At 34.1% G+C, this 24,307-nt stretch overlaps 2 protein-coding genes across 2 annotated transcripts in view; one reads left to right on the forward strand and one right to left on the reverse strand.

The window, feature by feature from the left end:
* LOC105196981 (cytochrome P450 18a1) overlaps positions 1–24,307 on the reverse strand; it is a 92,071-nt gene that overhangs the window by 64,288 nt on the left and 3,476 nt on the right. The window lies entirely within an intron of this gene.
* On the forward strand, positions 16,418–24,049 carry LOC105196982 (putative zinc metalloproteinase YIL108W). Its single transcript, XM_011163159.3, has 5 exons — positions 16,418–16,573; positions 20,693–21,073; positions 22,411–22,845; positions 22,972–23,564; positions 23,701–24,049. The coding sequence occupies exons 1-5, from the start codon at positions 16,571–16,573 to the stop codon at positions 23,912–23,914; spliced, it is 1,626 nt and encodes a 541-aa protein (XP_011161461.2). The 5' UTR covers positions 16,418–16,570; the 3' UTR covers positions 23,915–24,049.

The following is a 24,307-nucleotide window of genomic DNA, read 5'->3' on the forward strand; positions in this document are numbered from 1 at the left end:
TTTACATAAGATATTCTTTCCTAGTAAAATTGTTTCTATACTTATTGTGGAAAATTCTTATTATATTTACGACTTATCTTAATATTTTGTGTGTGTTTGTTGTTTTGACAGATATCAAAAGTTGGAAAAATTTCGAAACTTCTTAGAAGTGTATTTACTGTGTTTTCTTAGTCAATAATAATCCCAACAATCTCATTTGTTGTGATCCACATTCAAACCTGATAAAGATTTTTTTAGGTGTACCTTATTCAAGATTACCTTATCAATCAGGACCTTATAACATATTAAGTAAACCTAAAAACAATTTCTAGTTGGGATACTGTAAAAAATATTGAATCTAGCGAACATAGAATACTTAAAAATTCTCTTTAAACTACAGATGTATGAACGATTCGAATACAAAACGAATCAGGTGAAATTCAAATCAATTCGAATATCTATGTTTCAAATTCGAACTATATGAAAATTTCGAATATTAAATCATATTTAAAGTAACTTTATATCATATAATTAGTGTCATTTTTCTTACATAAAATTTTTTTTGTAATCAAAATTCCCAATGCAACAATATTTATGTTGTTAAATAAAAGCTACGTTTCAGCGATTTGATTTAATTTAATTCAATGGATTCAATTCAGGTAAAATTTTGTTGATTCGACTAGAACATCAAGAAATCTTGATTCGCATATCTCTACGCTAAATTACCGAAGTAATTTTTACTTTTATTTTCCATAAAAATAATTAGCCGCAAAAAATCTCAGAACTACATTATGAATGTTTCCATTTTTAATTTAAAAAATGTATGGTAATCATGTATAGTATTTGTTTCATTTCTCATGAAGTTCATTCAACTCCTAAATATCCTTCAGTTTCTTGCAATCAATCGTTGACAGTTCTCCGTATAATATTTCTTCGTTGTATCAATGTCGTCATCCAATGCCAAAAATTTCCAAACAAACTCCGTAGTGTCGTAATACGATTTCTCGGTATTACTATAATACTAATCGTATTTCCATTAACATCTTCGCTCTTTCTCTTGTCTCAAGATATTGAATTTTTGCACGGTTTTTCTGTTACCGTAATCCAGCCATTATTTGCCTGCAATTCTCTGCTCTGAATGTTTTACTGTGAAAAGTTCCACCATTGCAATCTATTTTTTGCCTCTTAATCTTTATAATCAAATCAATATTGGGCTTCTTACAATTCATAACTTTAAATCGATACTCGTTACGAGTGTATGTAGTAACGATATCATATTCTCATAACACCGTGTGCCCGGTTTCAACTTTTAAAATTTTCCAAAAATTTCGTTGATTTGATTATATCAGTTTTTGTTTTTGCATTAAATGTGAATTTTTTATTGACAAAATTAAATGTGTTAAATTAATATTTTTAAAATATAATATTAATGTTTTTTTTTAAATTTATCCAGCAATTGATCAATAGAAAACGGAAATCTTCGTAAAAAGAGATTTGCCTTTATTTTCGGCTTTTCAGCTGCATGAACTATTTAAATGCAAATCGAATCGAATCAGATAGGATTTAAATTGATTCGAATTTGAATATCTATGTTTCAAATTCGAACTATTTAAAAATTTCAAATATTAAAAATTATATTGAAAGTAACTTTATATCATATAGTCAGTACTTACTTTTTTACATAAAATTCTTTTTTTATTATCAAAATTTATAATGCAACAATATTTATGTTGGTCTTGCGGCTTTTCGGCTAATATAATCTGTTGTTAACATTTGCAATTACAGAAAATGTTATAGGATACATATATAGGATACATATACATGCCTAAAAAAAGTGTTGACTTTTTGCGTGATTGTATGGGGATTTATTGACTAATCGATCGCGTAACTGTGAATAGAAACGCATGATTGTTGGATAACATAACTCTTAGGTAACGTACAATCGAGATTGTACGCTATAAACTTTAGTTTTTATTTGTACATGTAAAACGTGGAGTAAGATGTAACTTGATGATTTATCAACATAAAGTACAGCCATAGCTAAAAATGTTGGGCACTTATATTTCTTTTATACATACATGCACACACAATTATCTGGAATTTCTTTTATCTGCATTATTTCCTATTGGTCATTAGTATTATATAAGTATCCTCTAATTACAACCCCGATAAAAAAATTTTCATATAGTTATATATAAATAATTATATACGTATAATTATATAAAATGATATATCAAATATGTCTATACATAAATATACATATATAATTATATATTACACATACTGTTGAGAAAACTGAAAAAATTCAATCGCATTAAATAATACAAATAATATATATATATATATTAATAGAATATATCTGGAGTCTTACTTTATACATAACAAGGTATATGGATAAATGTTTCACATATAATTATATCAATTTATATATGAACTATAAGAAATCTTACATGATTATGTTTAAATCATTATGTGTATTTATCCGGAAGAATTTGCGGAAATAATCTAACGTATTCTTTTCTTTCTGCTTTCCTAGTCCTGATTCAAGTTGACTTTACAAGAGGGAGTACAAGATCCACAAGAAGCGTTCTAAACTCATAGAACCTTCGTATACCATTTGTCCTCACCAAATACTACTTTACTTTTTCGCAGTATTGGGCATGTATGTATTTCTTCATCTACATCTTATTTATACATTACTCTTATTTATTAATGTAATATATTGTAATGTTAGAAAAATTTTTGTGATTTATTTTTCTTAGGATTTGTTGGGATTTAAAACATTTTTTAAATGAAAGTAGCGATCTTTTGAAAGCTTTTTTTGAACCTTGACCCTAAGTAATTTTTAAATGAGTCAACGTATTAACCTCCGCTTTGTACCTAAAATTTTCTTCTTTTTATGCTCTTTCAAATAATATATTACAATATGGAGTGCTCTATTTGAAATATTTAAGTTGGAGTACCACAAAAGCACCCCTTGAAGAGAGCACGCTCTACAACCCCCTTAAATACAAGCTCCTCGAAATGATCAAATAGGTATTTCGCAATTTTTCATAAATTTAAACTGTTTTTAAAATACAGCGGGTAAAATTCTACAGGCTTTAGTCATCTTGTACCTATACGAAATCTTTTTCTGCTAATCCTCACATTAAAATATCTCTCTCTGTCTCTCTTATTTATAAGTATTTAAAGTAATTAAAAATATACATTTTTTTCATTATCTAAAAAACTTATAAAATTAGTAGAAAGATGACAAACCAATTGGTAAATACCAATAGTGTGATTTTTTTGAGCGTTACAGTTTAAGGTGGAGGGGGGGGGAGGAGGTAAATTTCAAGTAGAGGAAACCGCCCATTTCATCTCAAATATCTTACATGATATGTTTTTGTCATTCCACTTGTGCTGGGTTGGTGTAATAGCTAAAAGACTAGATACTCTTCACACACACACGCACACGCGCGCGCGCGCGCACACACACACACACACACACACACACACACACACACACATATGCATATGCACATTTTATTGGTGCAGCTTTTGGAAACAGCATGCCTTCTCCCCCGCCCTCCTGCTGTGACTTTTCGATTATGCTCCATCCCTCTATTGTTGAAGTCCCTCCATTCTTCCATTCCTTCATTTTAAAGAATGTATCCGGTGAACCCCAACTAATGCACGAATGACCAATCAGATTCAAATTTATTTCTAAGCAAGCCCCCCATACCGCACTGCACTTGCGTTGAGATCAAAATGTTTTACATAAAAATAATAAACACGAACATAAGTCAATAACAAACAAAAGAATTAGATGAAAAAAATAAAACTAATACATTTATTCCAATGTTTTCAATGTAAATATCGTGTACGTTTCAACTTACTAACAATGTCCTCCTCAGCACCAAAATTAAAGATTAACAACGAATTCAAAAATAAAAGAATTCAATTAATAAATCTATTTAAAAAAAAGCAATCGGCAATGTTTTAGGTTCACATCATTGGTTTAACGTAATGAATTTACAAATATAAATTAACGTTGGAGACCGATGTACAAAATAATATACGCAAATTTTTTTAGCGTTCGACATAAATTTTCTGTAACTATGCCCGATACATCCTTAATTAGCTTTATAATCTTTTAAATAATTTTTAATCAACAAGTCAGTTGTAAATCTGAAAATTCGTAAAACCCAAAAAGTCGAATTAGTCGTAAATAGAGGGATTATTTGCTTATACGCAAATTATTTATTAATAGAATATAATTCAGGTAAAGAAATTCTAGATAAATAAAAAAAATATGGTTGCTTAATATTTTTTATCAAGGCTGTACATATTGAATATATAGGTGAACGGAGTGAAACGTAATGCTTTTAAGATAGAAGCTGTCGCGCACGATTTAATGTTATATATACATATATATTTATATAAAACGATTATACTTAATAATCGTTCTACCACTCTCTTCCAACTCGTCGTTCAATCACTCGTTGCCTTCTCTTTTCACGCTTTTTCCAATTTTTTCGTCGGACACTCCGGCTTTTCCGGAGAAATCAAGAGTGCGACTCCTCTCGCTCGTATCGCTTGCCCTACTTCCAGAACTCATTAGCACGTCTTTTTACAATGTAATTTCCGCAAGTGTCCGCCGCATCTCTTTCCCATCCTCCTCTCCCCGCAAGAGGCGGGATAATGATAGTAATAATCGACGGCGTTGCGAGCAACTCACGATCTGCGGATACATCTCGCAAAGACACGCGTCTCCGCGTCTCGCTAACCGCAGTCCTGACAATGAACTAGATAGACGAGTCGCGACATGTGCGCGTGTATATGCGTGTCTAGGTTAGTAGTGACAACTTTATATCCACTTGACATATGAAATGAGATTGTCGCGACGAAGAGCGTTTCTCATTCCTCGAAGCTACGCGAGTAGCCTAACTATTCGGATACCTTTTTCAATCGAGCCGCTAATCATTATTCCGTCTGAAATTAGAGTTTTAATGCAAAGATTTATAAAACGCGAATCTTCTATTTTTATTCGAAATTTGCTTATTGTATTTGAAGTGAAACTGATGTAATCACATTAAAAAAAAACTGCATTGAAAATTGCGACATTTGATTGCTTTTGTAATTTATCTCTTAATTGGAAACAAAAGGCGTTGGCAGAACAAGTAAAATTAGAAATTTTATACAAAAATTTCGGATTCGTTGACTTTCGTAAGTCATTCAAAATCTCCGTACTACATTGTTACTGTATTTTGATACGCATGACGGACGACGAGTGTGAGCGCTGTTGCGCATCGATTATCGACATCATCCTATTTCCAATGTTGCATATTTATCAGCAATACGTGGCAATGATCCACATAATCGTTCCATGAGCCATCAGTCTCTCCTGATTAAGCATGGCGATGAGAATTGAAATAGCATAGCTAACCAGCTTCGGTTGCAAAGGACGAGGCCGCGTATGCCTGCGATTAGATAGAAAAGGTCTAAGCAAGCTGACCGCTACTCTGACAAAAATAGAAAACTTTTTGAAGCGTCATACAAGCGTTTCAATGTTCCGATCTACGCTTGCTTTACACTTTATTTTCGCCAGAATCAAAAAAGAGTTTCCGTCGAAGATTCGAATCGAGTCAGAGTCAGATTGCCTATTTCCATTTGACTTCCATCCGGAGTGCTAAAATTGCAGCGAGATTGAATATTATATAATGAATTATACATAATTTATATATATATATATATATATATATATTGTATTTTATATAAGTAAATGATTATGCATGAACAATTTTTTATCCGGGACAGAGTTATATTCGACCCTAAATCGAATAGTATTTATATTACATATAAATAAAACATTATTTATGCAAAATAATTATTTTTATCACTAAAAACGATTATAGACTTTTATTTTAGAAAATAACAAAATATTTTTTTAGATTATAATTCGTAAAATAATATTTGCCATTATAAAAGCCTTGAACCTTAATTCCAAGTTGACGTTGAATCCAATTTCTGCAGGAATGTGAAGATACATATCAGGATACTATTGTAACTGACAACTATTGTTGGATTCATCTTGCTGTTGTGAGTTGACCCCAACCCTTAGAAAAGTAAAAATCCAATATTGACTTAGGATTGCGATTTAAAGCTAATTTTATAATAGCAAATATTATTATTCAAATCTCATACGTTTATAATCGTCGAACCATCGCCGATTCGTTTTCATCTTACATCGAAATTCGCGTACGGTCGATAGGGGTGAAGGGGACCTATAAATAAATCTCGCGAGAACGTAATCGGCGCAGCTCGTTGTTTTTCTGTTTTCACGATCAAGTTTGCCCGGCCGAGAGGGGCTGGCTAGTCGCTGACACTGGCATTAGTGGCATTGGCCTACTCTCTCCAGCGTCGTTCACTCTCCTTCTTCGCGCTCGTGTTCTCACTCTCTTTCATTTCGTGCACGGAACAAAGCGACCGCGACCGCGTGCGCCATGCGTCTCCTTTTTCAATCGCGCTTTTCTCCTTCGCCCCTTCCGGTCACCGCTTTCCCTACCGCTCGGTAATTGATTTCTTTCCCTATCATTTACATTCATCCTATCAAAAAAATTATTTACTTATAAAGATTTTGAAATAAAAAAAAAATCTTGACATTTTTATCTCAATACGGAATCTTTTTCACACATGAAAAATGAAACTTTGTTCACGTATAAAAGTTGACGTATATAGAGTAATGGAGATAAAGGCAGTTAAATAAATATTAAGGATGTTGAAAAGACCGAATCGTGTTATTATTTAATCTCGATACTAAATCTTCTTAATATTACCTTTTGCAAATAGGTCAAGATCAAACCAAACTTATAGACACGAACACGAAAAGAACAGATTTGTTAAAACAATTAAGAACTTGATTGATTCAGCAGATGCAGTAATATAGGAGCAGATAGTTTTCTGTGTTAAAGTAGCAAAGTTCTATATCTGAATAAAATTAGCGATTATAATTAAACATATTTGTTAAAATAGCACAGCAAATTTGTTAATGCAGAGACAATTTTCTGCAAAGATCAATCGAATATATATTAAAATTTTGTACAATATTATAATTTTTATAAAACTAAGTCACAGCGGACTGACCAAATTAAACATGATATTAGTAAACTTATCAGTCACAATGATTTATAGTGCTGAATAATAATTTTTAATGTTTACTATCAAAAATTTATTTAAACTACGCGCCGCATAGTTATCGGACTTGAAACACAGTCGTGAAACCGGAATATGTAATATTAATGTTTTAGAAGCATATATAAGATCTTTCCGTCCCCGGAAAAACTGTAAAGAATTTTATTGCGAAAAAATAATACCTCAAGGGGTTAATTTTTCTCTAGAGCGGAAACGTGAAACGTTAAAAATTTCTCCATTAACTTGAATGTCAAGGATTTCCACCCTAGGGAAAAAGTTCATTGACCTTTTAGAATTCGAAATTGAATTTCCTGAAGCTGGATTCCGTGAGGGTGTCCTACCATTCGACATGTCTCGCTAGTTGAATGGTAGGACATCCGCATGGTTAATACCGGGAGATCCAGCTTCGAATCCTGAGTCAATGAACTTTTCCCTGAGATAAAAACGTGAAAAATAAAATTTTTTGAAGTTAATGGAGAAATTTTTTACGTTTTTTCGCCCCTAGGAAAAAAGTTTTATGATTAACCCCTTATAGTTGACGTATTATTTTTTCGCAATAAAATTTCTTACAGTTTTTTTCGGGGAAAGAGATCTTACACATCCTTCTAAAGCATTAATATTACATATTCTGGCTTCATGACTGTGTTTCAAGTCCGACAAATATGTGGCACGCACAATTTGAATAAGTTGGAGATTGTAAAAATTAAAAAATTATTATTTGGCTGTAATAAAGAAAATTTTACGTTAACAATTTTCATTGCACAAAATACTCTAAAAAATTGCTCTAAACAATTTATTCATTGCTTTCAGACTTCATAATTTCTTTGTTAAACTATCAAATCTCCTCAGTTATAGGGATTGAACTTGTTCAGCGAGCTTTACCGAGTCACCGAATCTATTTTTTGCCGTATAATGCTTTGATCTTTCAAGCGGCAAAAATTATTATGGTTCACTTCTCTTTTACTTCACTTCTCCTTTTATTAACTTTCCGCATACTATCCAGAATCGTTTGAGATTCCAAACAATTTTTCCATTTTGCCGATTCTACCTCAAATTCAGATATGTACAAAAAAAGTAAAAACTTTTCGAACCATTATATTCCTAAATGTTAAAAGAGTACACTGTTAAAAAACATTTAATGTACATTTAATGTAAATTTAATGTTATCAAAAGTGCACTAAAAGTACATTAATTGCACAAGATTTTCACTTATTGATATATGCAATTTAATGTGTATCTCAAAAATACATAAAATTTCATGACATTTTTAACAGTGTCTTCAGTGTAACAGGCAGAATTTTTTTACATATATTAAAGTTTAAAAACTCTTTAAAAAATGCAACCAGTGACTCAGTTGGTCTCTGAGTGAAGCAATAAAAAGTAGGTTGGTCTACGGACGGTAATCAAATTTGAATAAAATCTAAGCAGGAATACTTTAGAAATTGTAGAATCATGTGTTAAAATTTGCCGCTTCGATTCGTCGATATCAATCTTATTAACCCACGTATCTCGCTCTTCTATCAGCAGGACCGCGTACTGCAGCATACTAGTGATAGTAAATAGATTGGCATATAAATCAATCAAGAAAGAGAGGAAGAGAGAAGGACGACGTGCCCGGTGGCCGATGCACGGCGATCCATCCGACTCGACCTGGTTTCCAGTGAGAAAAGTCGTTCGCTTCTTACTGCACTCAAGATCGAAGAGGAGACCGCGCTGCCGCGCCGCCGTTACGAGTGGCAGGATGCTCTTCCCGATTCTGGACGATGGAAAGCATCTCTCGTCTCCCTTCTTTCGACCATCTTCCTCGGTCGTCTTTCGCTCGCTCTCCCGGCTCTCCCCCTCGTTCTGTTATGAAAGTGCCGCAAGTGGAGCGCGCCGCTTGTGCGACAACAAAGCTATACTTTTATTTATAACTGGCCGACTTACGTCGCGAGCCGGGCTCCTGCCGATAGACGAGAGAATGGGACGTTAGATCGGACGCAGACGGCGCGGCCGCGAATCGCCGGGATCGCCGTAGGACGCGGACGAGAGAGTGGAAAAATGGAAGCGAGCCGAGAGAGTGCGAGAGGTGCGCGCGTGAAAAATCTCACGGCGAGATAGCTGGAGGAAGGAATGACCGGACGGCGCGGCACCGGCGCTTCCACCGACGGAAGAATTCGTTTTCCTTTTGCGGACGCGCCGACCCGCGAGATCGATGCGAGAGAGGCGCAACGAGCACGCGGGAGAGACCGAGCGAGAGTACTATCCCAGATGTTCAACGGACTTTCCAATAAAAGTTTAATAATTGCTTGCGAAATGATGAATTTGGACCCGATCGGCCATTGAGTTTCTCTGTACGGCATTGCACGGAAACGAATTGTAAGTGCCATGATAAATCAGTTGATTGCGCGCTGATTAGATTTAGCCCGAACGATTTACCGCTTAATCTACTGTTAAGCTTTGGCTAGCTAATAAGGAGTGGGAAGTATGTCGCATCTGTGATAATTTTAATGTAACGAATCAATTAAAACTCAGTCACTGTTGCACTACCCATTCAAGTATCTTCTCTAAAAGCTAAGTTTCAAGATTCTCAAATAATTTCCTGTTTCCTTCTTGACGCTGTGATTTCTTCAGAACACCTGAAGGGTCATTAATGTCTGCCCGTTTTGTATAGGAATCGACCGGTATAAAGAAAGTAGATATTTTTTAGAAACTTTACCTTTTGCTTTGTATTTCTATCATTCTATTGAATAAATGACAAACAAAATGATGAATATTTCTTAAACAGTTTTATAGAAATGTGAATCATAATTTAACTTCCTGAAGATCGGTATGTTTATGGATGACTTTTGCAATTTTAAGCCGATATTCATAGTCATAAATAATTTTCAATCCTTGATTGGAAAAAAAATATGAATAAATGTATGAATAAAGTTGTAATTAATTACGCTTTTAATCAAAGATTGAGAGTTATTCATGAATATCGGCTTTTGACTTAGAATTTTGTTGACTATATCGTTACATCGATCTGGGAAAAAGAGGATGTCACTCCAGGATTGATATGTTAGCTTCCGGACCGGGAGTATAAAAATTTCTTCCATATTTGAATTTTATATTATTATATATTTCTAGAATAACTATTCAAGATTTGCAGTAGAAAAATTTTATTAAAAACAATTATAAAAATATTATTATAACAAAATTCTTTTAATTTGTCAAAAGCTATATATATTTGTTTTCAAATCCTCTAAAGGTTAAAAATAATTTTTTATCTGTTGCCAAATATCACACCTCATATTATAATATTATTTTTTTACTGATATTTTTCAATTAATCAATAATTTTCTGTTAAATTAAAAAATAATTTTCTCCCTTTTTTGAGAAATTCAATATTTTGGCTCGTGTCACGCTTTTGAAGATGAGTTACGATATAAGCGTCAGATATATAAATCAATAATTTGACAAAATGCCAAATCGGTTTTTGTTCATAATTCACTGTTATTCGAAAACTCGGAAGAGAGTTGCGATACCCTGAATGTCTTGTAAAAGCGTCATCTCGAGAATTCGCGAGATGATGACAGAGAGAAAAGCGGTGGAATCGAAAGGAAGATCGGTAGCTAACTAGCGCGACGCGTTAACCAGCGCACTTATTAGGGAATTGCACTTTCTTTCACGGTTGGTGCGCCGAGGACGGCCGAAGGTGAGAAGAACGAGGAAACCGACCTCCGGTGCAACGACCCGCCGCGAAGTGTGTCGGTTGTGGGCGCACGCAATCGTCGCAACGATTTTGAAAAATGACCGTCCCACTTCTGCAAGGGAGTACTTTCACGGTCGCTAACCCCGCGAGAGGATCGTGCTGATCTCGACACGACAAGCGCTACCCGCGCTTGTGTGCCGTAAAACTGGCCAGGTTCACGGACTCTCTAACGGAGAGGACCACTCTTGTCACTTGCCATAAATCGCCTAGTGTCATCTCGCTGAACGACGTATCGGCACGTTAAAAGAGAGGCGTTCCAGGGAGATTCATGTAATTAATCGAGAAAATCGATCGAATCTGACTGCATTCATGTATCAATGAATGAAGTTGTAAAAGTAGAAAATAAAAAATAAATATTTCTAATTTGATTGATACTTGAACAATTGACATATTTTTCGAATACAGATTTTAACTCTGCTACTGTCAATTAATTTTCAATCAAATGTTAATTCGGATTTAGTACAGTTTTCATTATTAAAAATGTGATACCTTAAAATATAACATTTAGTAAGATTTTGTTTATATCAAAATAGTGTTACTTATTCTAACAATTTGTTATTTATAAGATAGATAAATTTGTAGAAGAAGAAATCAATTCTTTATCTGGATATGTGAATATTCTAATGTGAATATTCTAATTAATCATATAACATTCGTCGAAATAGTACTACGAAAGAAATTTATCATGAAATACACAATAATAATAATATATGCGATCGATATGTAAAATATAAAACTGAGAGTTGATAATTTATTCAAATTTCACACATGGAAAATTCTCTTGCCAAGATAATAAATATAAGTGTTACAAAAGAAAAAGAACAAAATTTAGTAAATACATAACATTATATTGATCCGCCGCGATTTATGCAGACTATACGTTCCACGTGTTTCTTGTTTACGATGTTAAGAATTTCGTAAATGGAGACTGCCAATGCAAACAAATACGTGAGAAAAAACTCACAAATATTGTAAAAATATTTATTTCATCTATTTAAATAAAAATAATAATAACAAAAATTAAGAAAAATAAATTTTATTTTATTTATTTCTAGCTGTCACTACTGTATTTTAAAGCAGTCAATCATCATATGATAAATACAGTGAAGTATTAAGAACTTTTGGCTCACTTATATACATAGAATAATTTCAATAAATACCATACAAAAATATATTTTCCGACTGCGTAAAACAGATTACGTAAAAAAGAACAGCGTAAGAGGAGGGATTATTTTCCGCGTAAATTGAAAAATGAATGTACACATAATAATTAAGATGGCATATAATTATTTGCAATATAAGATAGAATTGTTCTCAATATAAAATTTGCATTCCTCGTCAAAATGATATCGTGTATCTTCGATAAAGATGCTGGTCTTTCGATATGTATCTATTTGATAAATATGCTATTCATTTCCTGCCTTCCCTCTTCTTACTATTTCTCTTTTCCTTCCGGCGGTTTATCTGAATGAGCGCGCGCGCCGATTTTTCGTCCTAGGTCGCGTCGCGAGGATTTCCCTCGGTTTCTCAACTTTTATCCTCGCGCGGATCGCGATCCATGGGGCCCACTTTTCACCATGAATTCTCACGATATCGTGCTCGGAAAGTAGCGAAAACGTGTTCGAGGATTTCTTTCCCTTCCCCCCCGCAGCACCTCTCGACGTTCCGAGGATCACCGGCCGGCTCGCTTTTGCACAGTCCGCCATGCACGGAGAATAAAACTGTCATCTCGAAAGTTGGCCTACTATCTCTCCGATCGCGATAATAGCCCCCGCAGCCGCGAGACGTGTCTTCCTTCTCTCCTCGCGACGACGCGATGGTCTCTAATGCTCCACGGAAAAACGAAGTTGCCGCGGATCTTCGTATCTTCCGTGACCACATCTGCTTTTCTCCCAGGACGAGTACGGAAAGAAAGATACGAAGAGAAAGATACCAACTTGGGGACGATTTGGAAAAATAATCATTGCAATGTCATGACGAAAAAAAATAAGAATAAAGTAGTACAGATCAAAATAAGGGACACGTACTATATTTTTTTTTATACGTGCCCGTTTTCACTCTTAAGAGATGAAATACTTCCTTGAAGAAAATCAGTTTTTTTTTTCTTTCGAAGCATATATCGTCGAAGTTATAAGAGATACAAAAAAAATGTTCTGAATGAAAGTTGATTGACTTGAAAAAGTTTTTTATAGCAGTGATAAAAAAACATTTTTAAAATCTTTTTTTTTTTAAATTAAAATGTGCGGGTGTCTTAGCCAACAATTTTTTTTATTTATTTACTATGTAAGAAATGAAATTAATATTTAGTTGATTAAATTTTCATATTTTAAGTAATACAATACGGAAAAGAAACTGGAGGTACGATATTCTCTTTCTCCCATAATTGAATCTACATATATTTAAGACTGTCTTATGTATAGTCTTAAAATGGCATGAACTAATCATAACATAATTATATTAGCATATTAAGACATTACTTATAAATACTATTTATAAATATTCTTTCGTCTTGCAAAATGAGAAAACAAAAAATAAAAGAAGTTTAAAGAGTATACTTGTAATAATACAAGTACAGTTAAAATAGTATAGTTTAAATTTTACGAGGGTATTTGTTACTCTATCCAGTTCACCGAAGATTAACTTTAACTTAATTTAATTTAGAAGAAAACCATTAATCCAATCCAATATGTATCCAAATCAACTCTGTTTTCCGGACAATCTGTAAGCTATTTAAAAGTTTTTAGGCATGCCATGTTAGAGCTCGTTAACATGATACAATATTTTGACCGAATCGATCATTTTGCCACAAACGATGCAGATGATTATTTGAACAGACAGGTCCATTTCCGATCCGGCAAAACGCCTGCTTCAGTCAAAATATCGTGTAAACGAACTCTTATGTCATATGTCGTTAAATATGATATCCTCATTAACGCGTCGTTGACCTCTGGTTTCCATGTATCTTGTATTTAAATACCAGATTTGGGAAAGTTACTTTGTAAAACTAGTTATAGTTACAGTTACTGAAAAAGTAACGAGTAGTTTACTTTTCAGTTATTCTTCTATTAATTTCTTGTAATATTTTAATGCATTGTTATTTTAAATACTAAACTCTTGTATTAAATTATTTTATTTATTTTAAAACGTGTTTTCAAAAGAGACCCAGCAATGCTGAGCATCACGGATTTGACTCCTGTAGGTGCATTTCACTTAACGCTTGCAACGTTCACGAGCGTTATTTGTTCTTATTTAGTACTCGATAAACAACAACGATAAAATGATTCCAGGAGTTGTGAGTGTAAAGTAGAACGCACCCTATATCCTTCTCTTAGAGAATAATATTACAGAGGCTGATTTCTGATAACTTTGCATAGAGTGTGCATTTAATACACAGCAATGTATTATACTTGCTCACCAATAAGTAGTTAGCAATCGCCTATGATTCGTTTTTATCTTGAGATCTAACCAATGACATTAAATTGATAATAAATTTAAAATAGGTAAAGTAACTATTTTAATTATTTTAAATATTAGTTACTAAAAAAATATAACTAAATATAGTTAAGTCATAGTTACAGATGGAAAAAAATAACGAAGTTACAGTTACAAAAAAAGTGACTTTAACTATAACTTTGTTACAAGTAACGTAAAATTCATCAACAAATTACTTCCCATTCTTGTTAAATACAGATTTTGTATTTCATATTTTGTATTTAAATCCACTTTTTAATGTATTTTGCCCACCCCTGAACACGCAATAAGGGCACAAACACAAAATTTTAACTAATCAAAAATCGTTATCGCATTGGCTTAACTTTTTTTTTCTAGAAATTTCTTACAGTATATGTTAACATTGACAACGTGTGATTAATTGATCACATAACAGCCACAACAGGGCCAAAGTTATATAGATCAATATTGGCGGTTTTACGTACATGTGGAAATCTATGACTACGTTAAATTACACGACTCGATTTATACTGAAGTTAAAACTTTGATGTTACAACTAAACTAACAATAAGCCAATCGTAAGTATTCCTCTGAATGGAATGATTGTAATTGGCCAGTTTCATAACTAAGGATGTTATTAAATCCTTTTGACGTGTAAACGTAGTAAATGGTAAACGTCTTAAATCGCAACTGAGAGTAATGTACTATTCGTGGCAATTTATGAAAGTGGCGATCAACATATCACTCGCCATTAGGTTTGAAAATTTAAAATGCTGTGGCTGCAAATCGTATAAGTTATAAGTTGTGATATATCTTGAAGAATTCCTATCGTGGGCATATTTTTCTTGGATCTGTAAATGACGACCCACTCTGACTTCCGTGAAACGTATTTCTCGATTAAATTGAAAGGAAAAGAAGAAAAACTATAAATGCTAATTGTAATCCATAAAATATAAAATCAAACCATTTTAGACCTTGTAAGGATTTAAAACGGAATTCTGTTTGTAATTTAACATGATGTACGATACGAAAAATATTCTAATCATAATACGTCTCTTGTATAAGATGCATGAAATGCATAAAATTTGTATTATAATGTATACACGAGGGATGTTCCAAGGTTTTAAAAATCTCGCCGCGAGGCAAATATTTTTATCAAGTTTTTCGAAGACTAAAAAAAATAGTCATAAACAGGAACCATATTGAAAAACTATAATGTAATGTTGATGAAAATAAATAAATAAAAGATTTAGAAATTATAATTTTTTTCAAGAGTTTGCTAACATCCTTCGTACATGAAAAATGTATGGCATATAAAATTATAAGTAAAGTTCTATTTTAATTAACTTGGAAATAATCACTTAGTTTTTTAATGCGTAAATGATTACCTAAGATGTTTCTTACGCTCCAATTAAAAGTTGCTATTATTAACTACATATTGTATATTGATTGTTTTATAATTTATTAATATTTCATCGTTATATACATAGATTTACTCAATAATTTCTAAAAAAAAAGAATAAAGAAAAATAGAAAGTGATTTTTTTATGAAATCCTACTGTAACAAGCTTCATCACCTTGTTAGTGTAAAAATCACCCCAACTACTCCTGAATTAAATAAATGATAAAACAAATAAAATTCCATCGAATTTGACGCGGATCTATCTGATCGGCTCAAGCGAGCGTCAGGGAAATCGTGAGACTGCGTGCGCTTTGATATTAGAGAATTAAAAAAACAACAACAAAGCAACGAGGCGAATATTTTGATGGTAAAACTCGCCGAATAAGGGCTCGCTTATTTGTTTGTTTGTTTACGTAGTAAATAAAGGAAGCGCGGAGTCGGCAGTGTATCTTCGCAGCCTAGTTCACGGCTTACGTCGCATTTTGCAGTCGCACACGCGGTATATACGTATGTCGTGATGACGCAGTATGCCAGCGACAAGGGAGAGAGAGAGGGTGAATAAACGACGCCGCGCGTAAGTGGTAGTCGAGGGAGGACCACCCGACGGTAATCAGAGAGTAAGACAGAAAGAGAGAACGAGGGGGACGAAGACGCGGGTGCGGACTCTGCATGCGCCGCGCCGCTGCGACGGCGCCGTTAGTACCGCAACCCGCCGTCGCTTCGGCGCTACACTCTCTATTTCCGCATGTTCGCAGCCGGGTGATCCACCGTGACAGGTTTGTCGGCGTCGTCTACATCGTCTCCCGACTCTCTATCAACAAAAACATAAAATGGTAAGTCGACTCGCTGCGAATAGTGTACGATTACAGTGTTTAAGTTCAAAACGGTCCTAAAATTGGGGTCATTGTCCTGCTCCGACCGGAAAACCCTATAAACGCGGGATAGCTTTGTAAGAAAAGAGGGGAAACTAGAGATGGGAAGGGCCCATTGACTTGGGGCCATTTGACCCCAACGGACTTTCGGAATCTCGCGTATGCATCTGCATTTCGCGGAATCGCATCTACGCGCATTTGTCGTGTGTGGCCAGTACGAAGGAGACATCTATCAAAGGATAACATTACAACAGACATGCCGCAGCTGCGGCGCGGCGGCGTGTCGTCTGCTACTTGTCATCTGCTTTGCTCACACTCTTATTACCCGACGATGTAACGGAAATCGCTGGCAAACAACGGCTGCTGCCGGCGGGGTTAAATCGTAACGATAGAGAAGAGAGGAGACCGCGCGCGAAAACTTCCGCCCCGGCAACTTAATGCGACGCGCACTAAGACGGGCTCTACAATGTAGTCGTCACAATGTTACGGACGCTGCGACGGACCAGTCAAAGAAGAGAATATATGGTTTTTTCTTCTTTGATTGGTCTGTCGCAGCATCGTAACCTCGTGACTGTATTGTAGACCACTCATAATGACGGGAAGGACTGGGAGGTCTATAGTGCGTTGGTACGCGGTTAGTTCCACGGTTACGAAATTTACCGCGTGATCGCAGCACATGACGGAAAAGCCCCTTACGCACGGCTAATATTCTCCAAGTTGCGAACGTCGGCTGCGTTTTCAATCTTCTCTTTCTCTTTTATTTCATCTAATTTGCGTCTTCCCTAACAGCACAAGATATCGTATATTCTAGAATATTCTAGATATCGTACGAACATTCATACAATATCGGGATATCATGCGTATATTTGTAATATTCGTTCGATATCTTGTGCTGTTATTGCGTCCTACGCGTGAACGTTGAACAATTTTGCAATTGAAATCGTATTTTCAGCGCGTCGCATAACGCTTTTAAAAAGTTAATTCGCGTCGATATTAGTCCACTGTTGCTATAATCGTGTCGTTATAATTGCATCGCATAGTCTGAAAGCTTAATCAAAATGTCATGAAGGGAAAACGGGTGTGTCGAGAAATCGATGTAAAACTATACAACAAACGTTGCACGGACATGTTACGATCTTTGTATTTGATCCTTTCGTGTCTAGTAAAACATGTATTAAACATTAAGTCGTCAAGATCAATTAAGAATTATTTTAAAGAAGATAGCTTAAAGTTTTATCAAAGAATACATTATAAATATTATTTTGAAGTACAAAAAGTCATATTTGCATAGTAAGATTCAAAAGTTCTCTGCAAAGCTAGGATTACACATTCTGACGTCCGAGATAAAAAAATCCACCTTCTACATCCGTTTCTACTAACATAGATTAACTTTAATCTGAACTTAACTTGCTCTTTAGTTTTTTCTAATTCTAAGAACTAAATTTAACCGAGAATAAAAGTTAATCTACATTGGTAAAAATTAATATTAGTAATAAGAAATATTTTTATGACGTATAAAATAAATCAAAGAAGTAATATTAATTAATGTTATTTAGTATATTAGTAGTCTCGTATTATATATGAAATAGACTTCTAATATAAAATAGCAGGGTTTTTATTAGACAAATAGGTGTCGTCTGCTGGTTTTATCATAAACTTATTACTTTTGAAGCAAAATGTATTTAGTAAAAAAAATCTATTAGATCGTCCATTAAAGTGTCTTTAAACCTTGTTTATTATATAATAAATATTTGGCAATTAATTCTGCGTGCAGTGATAGCGTAAGGTTAATGGGATTAAATATGGAATATGTTGCACTTAATTATTTTAGTGACCATGAAAGCAGTGACCCGCAAAGCGTAACATGACTTATAATATTACTTGGAAAAAAAAAAGAATAATAATGAACAATAATTAAAGCTCAATTATATTAAAACAATACAAAAAATATGATCTACAAACAGAGCAAAGTTTTTAATGATAATATTATAAATAATTTTTATTTTTTACGTTCACTTTATGTTTGCTACTTTGAATTTTTTATACTTTGCGCGATATCATTTTCACATTTAGCGAAAATCTCATTCAATCTCATTAAATCAACTTCATTACGATTTAAAATGTTTTACTCGTTACATTTGCTTTACATTTACTTTTACATTTTTACGTTTGAATCCATTTTTATACGGCGACCTCAAAAACCTTTAAAAATAGTTAAACTAGGTATTTGTCTTTTTTAAAAAAGTCGGATATAAAAAACTAATAATTTTCTTTGCACTTAAAAACATATTTGAAACCTTTTTTCACGATTATTTTATTCTTAATTTAAAATTGGAAAGAAATATAAAGTGAAATTACCTTCTGAACATTTGTAATTTTGAAAGAGCATTTATACGACATATACATAATCTAAAGATCGTCACAACATGCACCTGCTTATGCAGACATATTGATCATTTAGCGAGATATACAGATTGCACTCATGTTTGCAGGGATATTCTTCCGTAGTAATTAAAACCAGGAAATGAAACCCCATGCAATTCGAGTATTTGCAGAACGATCGTTCGAGAATTGGTGTATCGATCTGTTTGTCTTTACTCATGGAAGATTAAATTGCCGCTTTCGAAAGAGTTCTGAATGTGACGTGAAACTAACAACTGTTCCTTAGCTTATCGATTCACGGCAAAGTTTTTAAGCTTTCTTACAAAACGAGTTGCAAACGATACTTTCGTATACAATTGAGATTATTTCTCATTTTATATGTGTTGATCGTAGAAAGAGATATTGAAATGTGTATTTTTACATCTCAGAAAACTTGAAAAGAAAGCATAGTTATAATTTTTTTCATTGTTTATGATTTATGATAAAATTAATTAAAGTTATTCAAATTAATAAACTTTATAAATCTTATCTAAAATGCAATGTCGTGTGTAATTTCATCTCGTATCGTAATATTATCCAATAAAAATCTTTATCCTGTGCATCTTATAAGACTTAATAAATATGCTTTTGTGTCTATAGTTACGACAGAAAAGCTATACTTTCCTTGATAAATCTCGATGCTTTCAAAGTATTTACCACGTATCCCTTAGGAAACTTAATCTAATTAAGATGGTGGATTAAGAGGTGGATTTTATTCCACGATAGTAGATTTTGTAATTACGTAAAATGTTTTTAAAATATTATTTTGTGCGATTATATTACAGAAACATTCGAAAATTGAGCTTTAAAATTTAATTTATAATTCAAAAGTTTTTTTTCATTTAATTTAAATTGTCATAAATTGTAATATAATGAGTTGTTAGTCTTTTTCAAGGAATGAAATTGTTATGTAGCAAATAGTAAAACTTTTTTTTAAACTTTATATAGATTGTTTATTATCAGACAACCTAGAATTGTTTTTAGAAATTTATTTTTTATTCTTGAAAATCAGGGATTTTTATGGAATTTTATTGGAATTTTATTCAGAGAAATTTGTGGAATTTAAATTTTTAATTTAAATTCTCTCTTTCTGACAAAATCGTTTCTTCATTTATTATTTTTTGATAACGCAGAATTCATTAGCAATAAATATGACATACATATTCATATACACTTATATAACTTGTACATTTTTATTAAAAAATTAATGACAATGCATTGTTCTAAGTTGAAATTTAATCACCTTTTAAATTTTGTATTTTCAGTGATCCATGTATTGTGGGCAGATCATGTACCACATATTTAGTTTATATTATTCTTTTTAGTACTGTCTCCATTTAATACTCAAAACTTAAGTGACTTTTCTTTATAATCTTTATATCTTTATATCTTTGTATGTTTAAGAAACCTTAAATGATATAACAAAACAAATTGATTTTAAACTCCAACTACTCTCTTTTTAAAACTACATTAAAAAATTACCTAATACTACTTGAAATTTTTACTAGAAAATTCCTGAAGAATCCGAGAATTCTTAGGAAATTCTTGTACAAAAATTTGAGCAAACACTCTCTTATGATAGCTTATATCTGTGTTTGTTGTACAAGAAATACCCAGTCTCCGAAGTATAAATACGAAATACTTTTGTGTGTATTTAAGGTACTTGCAGACGCGACATTGGCGAACAATCACCATCGTCATCATCGTACCTTCACGGCGAACGGTAACCCAGAAGGCATCACGATACGCAACTTAGTGGACGGTGAGACCTTGACTTACAGCTTGGCCTTGATAAGGGGTCGCGCACCCGCGCTATGCAGTTATATTACAGTTCGAGGTCACAAGAATGTGACTTCGGAATGGCCGATCATCGCCGGACAATTCCGTGTCTTGGTAGATCTGGCACGCGGTCCAAACAAATTAGAACTCGAAGCGGGCGGACATAAAAGAAGATTAGTTCTCATATATGAACCAAGAACTACGAGACTGCGGGTGACACCGGTCTACGTCATCTGTGCGGGTCATGATGGTTATTTTCAGGTAGCGACAAAAGTAAATTACAGACAGGGTTGAAAATGTCAAAATAAATATTGAGATAGCACCGTATCCCGAATTTCAAGAGAGAGTATTCAGAATTACATACATGAACGCGTATAGGGCAAATTAGATGATGGCCTCCGAATAGATGATTTTTTGTCATTGACAAGTACATTATTATCAAAAAATTATCAAATACGAGGGGCATAAAAAAATTAAGTTTTCCCAAGTAAAAAAAAATCAGTTATATGGAATAGCTTGTGCATTGCAGAATTTTTTCTTTGAAGTAAGTTGGCAATATTTTTGCATTCATTGCTACTATTGTTAGTTGAGCAAATTTAAATTATGGAGGCGCCAATATAGGATATGGCTGACTGCGAATTACGTGCAGTAATTCGAATCTTAACCGATTTGAAAAAAAAGAAAGTGCAATAAATATTTAACTAATTTCTATAGAGAACAATACATGAGTGTGCAAATAGTGATCAGAGTTGATTAATAGTCACACGGAAATTCATGACGAGTCTCAAAACAGTAAGCCGCACACATTAAGTACTGGTATTCTCATAGTAATTCGTGCACTTGTCCAAAACGGTCGTCATCTTACGATATTCAACGCAAACAAGAATGCTAGCCGCTCCTCAAATCATGACTCCAATCCATGGACATGTTTTTTTTTTATAACACTGGTATCGAAAAACTGGTGTCACATTACGAAGAATGTTTAAATGTCAAAGATGATTACTTTGTGAAGTAACTTAAGGATCAAATTAATAGGATAAAAAAAGTGGTATGATTGTTTTACTTTTCATTTTATTTTCCTACGATACTTAGTTTTTAAATGCCCCTCGTAATAACAAATAATTTAAAACGCGTTACTTTTCAACCCTGATTATATTTATGATAATAATCACCTAAGTAAAATGTGATAGGAATTATTTTTACATTTTGCATGATCGCTTGAAGCCTCAGATCGCAATTTTATTTTAACAATCGCATTTTAATCAATCTAATATTATATTACTAAAATCCCCCCCCCCTCCCTTCACCCACATTACATTCAGAAAATTAGCTGTAATTGATACTTAAGAAACGTAATACAGATAAGTTATCGTGACCCATAATTCAGCTACTTGGAACGTAGCGTGCATTTGTCCAATTATCGATCACTATTCTATTGCCTGAATAGCTATATCACCATGTTAGCTTTACATACCTATGTTATTTCGCTGCGATAATCCGATTGTTTTTTCTTGATTAATCTCGTAAAACGATATTATAATCTCGCAACTTGTTCGCATCGAAGTTATTGTAGGTCATGGTCTGATCTACATTTTCAGGGTCCACGTAATGAGGATCGATCTCCCGAGAGCGCGGCAACGAGAATAGGGCTCGGTGCCAGGCTTCTGCAGACCCTAACGGCCGAAAAATTGCAGGAGGCCGGTTACGGTAGGAAAACCTTCCAGTTGGAAAGAGATTTAGATGGTCCGGAATGTTTGGTGATGCACAGTATGCTTCACGTGGATCAAGCACGGGCAATGAAGCAACGAGAACTATGGGAACTGATTGCGCGCGAGCTAATGACTGGTCCCTTAGCATCTAAAGATCGCAAATACCTAGCGTTTTTGTCATGTACGAGATACCGAGGTGCGCCTAGCCCTCGCACGCACGAAGACACCTTGGCGAGAACGCAGGGCCATGCGGCCCTCGGCGGAGGTGGCCTAGCGCTCTTCGGTTCGGCGTGTCTTCACACCTGGCCTACGTGTATGGCTCAGGTTGGTTAACATTGAGAAAACGATTTGATGTAATAAAGAAGATCCGAGTAGATTCGTTTCATATTTCACATGGAAAGCTAGCGAAAAGAGTATTTCAAAAATAAATTCTTTCATATAATTTATTAGGTATTATCAAGATTTCTGGACGCAACTGTCATCGACACCGAGCAACTCATGGACGACAGCAATTATCGCGGCACGCACGGTGGTTGTTTAGCGACAACGTTAGGTTCTGTTCTACACGAACTTGGTCACACCTTCGATCTCGGTCACACTCGAGAAGGGATAATGGGGCGAGGATTTGATTACATCGATAGGGTTTTCGTAGGCGCGGCTGGAATCGATTTCAATCGTAATCCTATTAGAAGAGACCCCCAACATACGACTGTCGCCCTCAGCCGACCACTCAGTGTCACGGTAACTGTGCAAGAACCCGTACTATCGAGCCCACGAAGAGGTAGATTGCTCTCAGAAACATCCAGATCCACGTCGTCGTTTACTTCGAGACAATTACCCGGAAGACTTTCAGCGCCAGCTAGTCCTGAACTTAATAGATCTCTTTCTAAGAGTCTGATTGTCTTGGAACCTCCTTCACAGCCTGATCGGACATTCTGGGGTCCATCATGCGCGTCATTACTCGCCTATCATCGCTGGTTTAATAACGAAATTGATAATCGCTCCAATAGGCATCATCACGAGATAGAATATGATGGAAAAAGGTGAGTTGGCGACAATACACTCACGTTTTAAAATGATATACATATATATTTAAGCAATCTTTTCGAACGATTAATCTCTAATGAAATAAGCTTTAGCATGACTGTTTCTAACAGCTATGATTTTATTTTTTGTAAGGAACGTGGTAAGATCACGATATGGAGTACGAGTAATAGAGCTTAGAGAGACATCGGGTGGAATGGTTGTGGGTTCCCGTCAATTTCCTGGCTTACGACCACCCTTGGAGGCTTTAGTTCCACCACCTCCACCCCACTGCCTCACCACTCTTACTCTCGTTGCCGAAGACTCCACCGGGAATGTGCTCAAACATCCTCTTCCTACTGCCTTTTAAAGGTAGGCAGCAGAAACAATGATGCATAATTTTATTTTCTAGTCCGACAGAGATTGTTACAGTTTGCATAATATTGTTTGTAAGCAATATTAGCTTCATATATGTATACATATATATTATAAATTATTCAAAGATGTTATATTTTTCATTTGTTCCTCGTTTACAAGTTTATTAATTAAATATGTATAGAAATAAATTTTCTGTTGGTATCTTTTACGCGCTAATTATATTTGTTAATACATTGGCATAGATATAAAAGAGATATTTTTAGACATATATATATACACACCATAATAAATGCAATATTAAGAGTGAGAATAAAAATGTGCAAAAAAGATATCTATTGTATAAAGATATTTATCATTTTTATGTGTTGTATTTTTATGAGTTATT

This window comes from Solenopsis invicta, chromosome 11 (assembly GCF_016802725.1).
Source record: "Solenopsis invicta isolate M01_SB chromosome 11, UNIL_Sinv_3.0, whole genome shotgun sequence".
Taxonomy (NCBI): domain Eukaryota; kingdom Metazoa; phylum Arthropoda; class Insecta; order Hymenoptera; family Formicidae; genus Solenopsis; species Solenopsis invicta.